The 8047-nt window shown below is 38.6% G+C and overlaps 1 protein-coding gene across 2 annotated transcripts; it reads right to left on the bottom strand.

The window, feature by feature from the left end:
• Nucleotides 1–5203: 5203 nt before the first annotated feature.
• LOC129518297 (protein FAM32A) lies at nucleotides 5204–6694 on the bottom strand. Of its 2 annotated transcripts, none has more exons than XM_055338391.1 (2): nucleotides 6333–6694; nucleotides 5204–6009 (listed from the first exon to the last, which is right to left on the bottom strand). In XM_055338391.1, the coding sequence occupies exon 1, from the start codon at nucleotides 6683–6685 to the stop codon at nucleotides 6347–6349; it is 339 nt and encodes a 112-aa protein (XP_055194366.1). In that variant the 5' UTR covers nucleotides 6686–6694; the 3' UTR covers nucleotides 5204–6009; nucleotides 6333–6346. The 2 variants fall into 2 exon arrangements, with proteins under 2 accessions (XP_055194366.1, XP_055194367.1); XM_055338392.1 differs by having other exon boundaries at nucleotides 5204–5825.
• Between the last annotated feature and the right edge of the window lie 1353 nt (nucleotides 6695–8047).

Below are 8047 nucleotides of genomic sequence, written 5' to 3'. Positions count from 1 at the left end.
CTTCATGATGCTATCAAAAGACACAGGGTTTCAGACTGGATAAAAAAGCAAGACCCATCTATTTGCTGTCTACAAGAGACTCATTTTAGACATAAGGACACCTACAGCCTGAAAATAAAAAGTTGGAGAACCACTTGCCATTCAAATGATCGTCAAAAGAAAGCAGGGATAGCCATCCTCATATTAGATAAAGTGTATTCCAAAGACTGTAGTAAGAGATAAAGAGGGACACTATATCAAACTTAAAAGATCTATCCAACAAGAGAATCTAACAAACATGAATATTTATGCCCCAAATGCGGGAGCGGCCAAGTATATCAATCAATTAATAACCAAAGTTAAGACATACTTAGATAATCATACACTTATACTTGGAGACTTGAATACGGTGCTTTCTACAATTGATAGATATTCTAAACACAACATATAAAAGAAACAAGAGCATTGAATGATACACTGGACCAGATGGATTTCACAGATTTTGACAGAACTTTACATCCAAATGCAACTGAATACACATTCTTCTCAAGTACACATGGATTGTACCCTGCATATTTTCAGACTATAATGCTTTGAAACGAGAACTAACCCACAAGAAGAAGTTTGGAAGGAATTCAAACAGGTGGAGGTTAAAGACCATCCTGCTAAAAGATGAAAGGGTCAACCAGGAAATTAGAGAAGAATTAAAAAGATCCATGGAAATTAATGAGAATGAAGATACAACCGTTCAAAATCTTGGGGATACAGCAAAAGCAGCCCTGAGAGAGAAATACATTGCAATACAAGCATCCATCCAAAAACTGGAAAGAACTGAAATACAAAAGCTAACTTGCACCTAAAAGAGTTGGAGAAGGAACATCAAATGAAACCTTCACTCACCAGAAGAAGATAGTTAATAAAGATTCAAGCAGAACTCAATGAAATAGAGACCAGAAGAGCTGTGGAACAGATCAACAAAACCAGGAGTTGGTTCTTTCAAAGAATTAATAAGATAGATACACCATTAGCCAGCCTTATTAAAAAGAAGAGAGAAAAGACTCAAATTAATAAAATCATGAATGAGAAAGGAGAGATCACCACTAATACCAAGGAAATAGAAACGATCTTAAAAACTTATTATGATCAGCTATACACCAATAAATTAGGAAATCTAGAAGAAATGGACACATTTCTGGAAAACCACAAACTACCAAAACTGAAACAGGAAGAAATAGAAAACCTGAACAGGCCAATAACCAGGGAGGACACTGAAGCACTCAACAAAAACCTCCCAAGACACAAAAGTCCAGGGCCAGATGGCTTCCCAGGTGAATTCTATTAAACGTTTCAAGAAGAAACCATACCTATTCTACTAAAGCTGTTCGGAAAGATAAAAGAGATGGAGTACTTCCAAACTCATTCTATGAGGCCAGCATCACCTTAATTCCAAAACCAGACAAAGACCCCACCAAAAAGGAGAATGAGAGACCAATATCCCTGATGAACACAGATGCAAGAACTCTCAACAGATACTAGCCAATAGGATCCAACAGTACATTAAGAAGATTATTCACCATGACCGAGTGGAATGTATCCCCAGGATGCAAGGCTGGTTCAACACTCGTAAAGCAATAAATGTGATAGATCATATCAACAAGAGAAAAAACAAGAACCATATGAACCTCTCATTAGATGCAGAGAAAGCATTTGACAAAATACAGCATCCATTCCTGATCAAAACTCATCAGAGTGTAGGGATAGAAGAAACATTCCACAACATCTTAAAAGCCATGTACGAAAAGCCCACAGCAAATATCATTCTCAATGGGGAAACACTGGGAGCCTTTCCCCTAAGATCAGGAACAAGACTAGGAATGCCAATCTCACCACTACTATTCAACATAGTACTAGAAATCCTAGCCTCAGCAACCAGGCAACAAAAAGAAATAAAAGACATTCAAATTTGCAAAGAAGAAGTTAAACTCTCCCTCTTCGCACAAGACATGATACTGTCCATTGAAAACCCAAAAGCCTCCACCCCAAGATTGCTAGAACTCATACAGCAATTCGTCAGTGTGGCAGGATAAAAAAATCAGTGCCCAGAAATCAGTGGCATTTCTCTACACTAACAATGAGACTGAAGAAAGAGAAATTAAGGAGTCAATCCCATTTACAATTTCATCCCAAAGCATAAGATACCTAGGGATAAACCTAACCAAAGAGGTAAAGGATCTATACCCTAAAAACTACAGAACACTTCTGAAAGAAATTGAGGAAGACACAAAGAGATGGAAAAAATATTCCATGCCTATGGATTGGAAGAATTAATATTGTGACAATGTCAATGGTACCCAGGGCAATTTACACATTTAATGCAATCCCTAGCAAAATACCATGGACTTTCTTCAGAGAGTTGGAACAAATCATCTTAAGATTCGTGTGGAATCAGAAAAGACCCCGAAAAGCCAGGGGAATATTAAAAAAGATAACCATAGATGGGGGCATCACAATGCCAGATTTCAGATTGTACTAGAAAGTTGTGGTCATCAGGACAGTTTGGTACTGCACCAAAACAGGCACATAGATCAATGGAACAGAATAGAGAACCCAGAAGTGGACCCTGAACTTTATGGTCAACTTATAATTGACAAAGCAGGAAACACTATCCACTGGAAAAAGGACAGTCTCTTCAATAAATGGTGCTGGGAAAATTGGACATCCACATGCAGAAGAATGAAATTAGACCATTCTCTTATACCATACACAAAGATAAACTCAAAATGGATGAAAGATCTAAATGTGAGACAAGATTCCATCAAAATCCTAGAGGAGAACACAGGCAACACCCGTTTTGAATTTGGCCACAGCTACTTCTTGCAAGATACATCTATTAAGGCAAGGGAAACAAAAGCAAAATGAACTACTGGGATTTCATGAAGATAATAAGCTTTTGCACAGCAAAAGAAACCGTCAACATAACTGCAAGACAAACTACAGAATGGGAGAAGATATTTGCAAACGACCTATCAGATAAAGGGCTAGTATCCAAGATCTATAAAAAACTTATTAAACTCAACACCCAAGAAAGAAAAAACCCAATCAAGAAATGGAAAGAAGACATGAACAGAAATTTCTCAGAGGAAGACATAGACACGGCCAACAAGCACATGAGAAAATGTTCCGCATCACTGGCCATCAGGGAAATACAAATCAAAACCACAATGAGGTACCACCTCACATCAGTGAGAATGGTGAAAGTTAACAAGACAGGAAACAACAAATGTTGGAGAGGATGTAGAGAAAGGGGAACCCTCTTGCACTGTTAGGGGGAATGTGAACTGGTGCAGCCCCTCTGGAAAACTCTGGAGGTTCCTCAAAGAGTTAAAAATAGAACTGCCCTACAACCCAGCAATTGCACTGCTGGGGATTTACCCCAAAGTTACAGATGCAGTGAAATGCCAGAACACCTGCACCCCAATATCTTTCACAGGAATGTCCACAGTAGACACACTGTGGAAGGAGCCTTGGTGTCCATCGAAAGATGAATGGATAAAGAAGATGTGGTCTATGTATACAATGGAATATTACTCAGCCATTAGAAATGACAAATACCCACCATTTGTTTCAACTTGGATGGAACTGAAGGGTATTATGCTGAGTGAAATAAGTCAATCGGAAAAGGAGAAACATTATATGGTCTCATTAATTTGCTGTATATAAAAATTAGTGAAAGGGAGTAAAGGGAAAGGAGAGAAAATGAGTGAAAATATCAGTGAGGGTGACAAAACATGAGGCACCTAACTCTGGGAAGCGAACAAGAGTAGTAGAAAGAGAGGTGGGTGAGGGGTTGAGGTGACTAGGTGATGGGCACTGAGGAGGGCATTTGGCAGGATGAGCACTGGGTGTTATGCCATATGTTGGCAAATTTTAAAAACTTTAAAAGAAAGCACATATGCATTGAGCATGAAGGGATGGAAAAGGCATTTCATACAAATGGTAATCAAAACAAACAAACAAACCAATCAGTATTGCTATATGTATATCAGATAAAATGAGTTTCAAACTAAAAATTGTAAGAAGAGACAAAGAGGTCATTATATAATGATAAGGGGGTTAATGCACCAAGAATATTGAGCAATTATAAATATTTTTGCACCCAGGGCAGGCCTGGTGGTGCAGCAGTTTAGTGCCGCCTGCAGCCCAGGGTGTGATCCTGGAGATCCTGGATCGATTCCCACGTTAGGCTCTCTGCATGGCCTGCTTCTCCCTCTGCCTGTGTCTCTGCCTCTCTCTCTCTCTCTCTCTCTCTCTCTCTCTGTGTGTCTCTATGAATAAATAAATAAAATCCTAAAAAATATATAAGAAAATAAAAAATAAAAAAATAAAAAATATTTATGCACCCAAATTGAAGCACCTGTTTCTGAAAATAACAGAAATATAGGATGAAATAAGTAGCAATACAACAATAGTTGGGGACTCTATTACTCAACTCTCGAAAATGGATCCATCATCCAGACAGAGAATCAATAAGGAAAAGAGTGGATTTGAACATCATAGACAAAATTGACCTAACAGACATATACAGAGCAGAATACACGTTCTTCTCAAGTCCACATGGGACATTTTCTAAGATAGATCGTATGTTAGGCTACAAATCAAATCTTAGCAGATTTAAGGAGGTTGAAATCAAACAAAGTATCTTCTCTGACCACAATGATATGAAACTAGAAATCAATAACAAGAAGAAAACTGGAAAATTCATAAGCACAAGGAAATTAAACAACATTCTCTTGAAAAATGAGTGGATCAAATAATAAGTTAAAGTGGAAATAAAAAAGTTTCTTGAGACAAATGAAAATGGAAACACAGCAAAGTATGGGATACAACATAAGCAATTCTAAGAGGTATGTTCATAATAACTAACAGCTATATTAACAAGAAATATCCCCAAAAATAGTCTAGCTGTATGCTTTATGGAACTAGAAAAAGAGGAAAAAACAAAGCCCACAGTTAGCAGAAGAAAGGAAATAATAAAATAATAGAGCAAAAATAAGTATTAAATATATAAATAACTCATACAATTCAAGAGCAAAAACAAAACAAAAAAAAAAACCTAACCCAGTTAATAGATGGGCAAAAGACCTTAATAGGCATTGTTCCAAAGATAAATGAAAGGTCAACAGGTATATGTAGTAGTCATTAGGTAAATGTAATTTTATTTTTTTTTAATAATTATTTTTTGCTTTATTCTGTTCATACGTGACAGCCCCAAACCCAACACTTGGTTTTTCTCTTTTGACTTTACTACTCTGCCACTACCTAGGTCAACAGTCTTCCTCCCAGTAGTATATATGGTTTGATCCTCATCATGCAGGTATAACACAGGTCCTCAGAGATCAGGGCTCTCCAGCACCAGGACCTCCGTCATCCCCTTTGACTGTACTCTTGGTGCTGGGGCTCTGCCCAGGTTCTGTCACCCCTGAGGTGTCCTTAGGCCAAAAACACCAAGCAGGCTACATGTTCTCTGCCAACTCTGAATAAACGTGGGGACTGCTTAGAGCCTAGGGTTGAGGGTAGTGAGGCAGGCTGTGTCTGGGTCCATTACAAAGGGATGCTGTCCTTGAGTAATGAAGTCTGCCACGGTGATACCCTCTAGACATGTCTGGAATGGGGACCCTAGGAGGAGAGACTGCGTGCCGGCCACAGGCTGCTCAGACAGGGACAAGGTGTGTACTATATCCTTGCATTTGGAGATTCTTCTGCTTCCCAGGCTGCATTGTCTCACACACCAGGTGGCTGAGGAGGTATTCTGAAGGCCATGAAGGTTTAAGTGGCTTCCCTAGGCTCTGGAAGGAAGAGAATAAGCCCCAAGCTAAATGGTGCTTGGGAGGACAGCTCACGCAGGCCGCGCGGGGTCTGTAAGCTCAGGCTGTGCTGGCATTAGCTCCTTATCCTCTGGAGTCCATGCTGGCATTAACTCCTTATCCTCTGGAGTCCGTTTCATCCCAGTAAAGACAGCTAGCTGGATGACTGTCAGAATGAGATGCAACTTGGGGGTAAAGACACTTTTCTGTATGTGACACAGAAATAACCTTAATCTCTAAATAAACCTGTACAAAATTTCCAGTCCAAACTAAAAAAGTTTACCTTCTATGCTACCAACAAACTGAAATGGAGTAAAAGAACAGTTTTACTTTAATCAAGTTCCAGCAAGAGGGCACACTGCTTTGGAAAAGCATCTGTCTCAGCAGAAAACGCAAGGGTGTGTGTAAAAGAATGTTTCTAGAAAATACCAAAGGCACCAAACAGAACCTTAACTTTGCCTTCCAATTCCCCTCGATGCCACTGCATACCCTGGGTGGGGAGGCTACTTCGTCCAGCTGACTTTGGGAATGTCATAATGCTCCGTAAGGGTGTCCAAGTGTCTGTTGAAGTCCTCCACTCTCTGCTTGTGGGTTTTAGATGCTTTCTTTAGGATCCTTTCCATTTGCCGCTTCTCCTGCATCTTCTCGAAGGCCGCCTGGGCCGGGGTTCGCTTGTCCAGGCCTCGCCGCTTCTCCTCCTCGTTCTTTTTGCTCGTTCCCATCGCTTCCAGGAGTTTCGCCTTGTCTTTGTCCTTCTTTTTCTTCTTCCGTTTGGTCACACCGAGCTCTGCGACGCCTTTTAGTTTCAGGGGCCCCTTCTGAACCTGCTCGTAGGCCGCCATGATGCTTGCTTTTCCCTGTAATTTTAAAACCACAGTAAGATATCACTTCAATACTGTTAAAATGACCATCATCAAAAGATAGGACATAATAGATACTGGTATGGATGTAGAGAAAAGGGAACTCTTGTGCACTGTCGGTGGGACTGCAAATTGGTAATAGCCACTATGGAAAATAGTATGGACGTTCCTCAATAGATTGAAAATAGAGACACCATACAGTCCAGAAATTCCACTTCTGGGAATACATCCAAATTGAAAGGAAACCCTAATTTAAGCAGATAGCTGCACCCCCATGTTCATAGCAGCATTATTTATAATAGCCTAGCTATGAAGACAACCTAACTATCCATTGATGGATTAATGGATAAATAATAAGTTTTGAGACACACACACACACACACACACACACACACACACACACTCACACACAATAATATGGAATATTATTCAGCTATAAAAAAACACAAATGGGCCTTGAAAGTATTATAAGTAAAATAAGCCAGACAGCAAAAGACAAATATGGTATGATCTGACTTATACATGGAATCTAAAAAGAAAAAAACACGTAGTAAAAGAGATCACACACAAAAAAAAATAAAAAAAAATAAAAAAAAAATAAAAGAGATCACACTTGTGACTATTAGAAGTGGAGGATGGGGGTAGGGAAGTCAGAAGAAGGTGGCCAAAAGGTACACTCTTCCTATTATAGGTACTAAGGATATAAAATACAAAATGATTATTATAGCTAACACTGCTGTATGGTATATAGGAAAATTTTTAGGAAAATAATTCCTGAGTTCTCATCACAAGAAAAGTTTTTTTCCCCCTTTTTTCCCCTTTCTTACTTGTATCTATATAAGAAGACAGATGCTGGATGAAACTGTTGTGGTAATCATTTCACAATATATGTAAATCAAACCATCATGCTGTATGCAATAAATATACAGTAATGTATGCCAATTATTTCTCAATAAAACTAGAAAAGTTTTAGTTTACTAAACTATTATTTGAGTAATAAAAACAATGGGTATATTGGAGTTAAAGAAGTGGGAGATAGTGTTTTTTTTTCTCAAAATTTTATTTAAATTCTAGTAAGTTAACATATAGTTTAATATTGTTTTCAAGAGTAGAATATAGTGATTAATCACTTACATATAACACCCAGGGCTCAACACAAGTCTAGTAAGTATATTGATACACATCACCTATTTAGCTCATCCCCCACCCACATGCCTTCCATCAAGTCTCCGTTTGTTCTCTGTAGTTAATCCTTTCTTATGGTTTGCCTCCCACTATTTTTTAAAAAAGATTTTATGTATTTATTTATGAGAGAGACAGAGACAGGCAGAAGGAGAAGCAGGC

The sequence above is a fragment of the Nyctereutes procyonoides genome, unplaced genomic scaffold (assembly GCF_905146905.1).
Source record: "Nyctereutes procyonoides isolate TBG_1078 unplaced genomic scaffold, NYPRO_anot_genome, whole genome shotgun sequence".
NCBI classification, from domain to species: Eukaryota; Metazoa; Chordata; class Mammalia; order Carnivora; family Canidae; genus Nyctereutes; species Nyctereutes procyonoides.
Note: the sequence above shows the minus strand (reverse complement) of the source record. Positions and strands in the feature narration are given on the sequence as shown.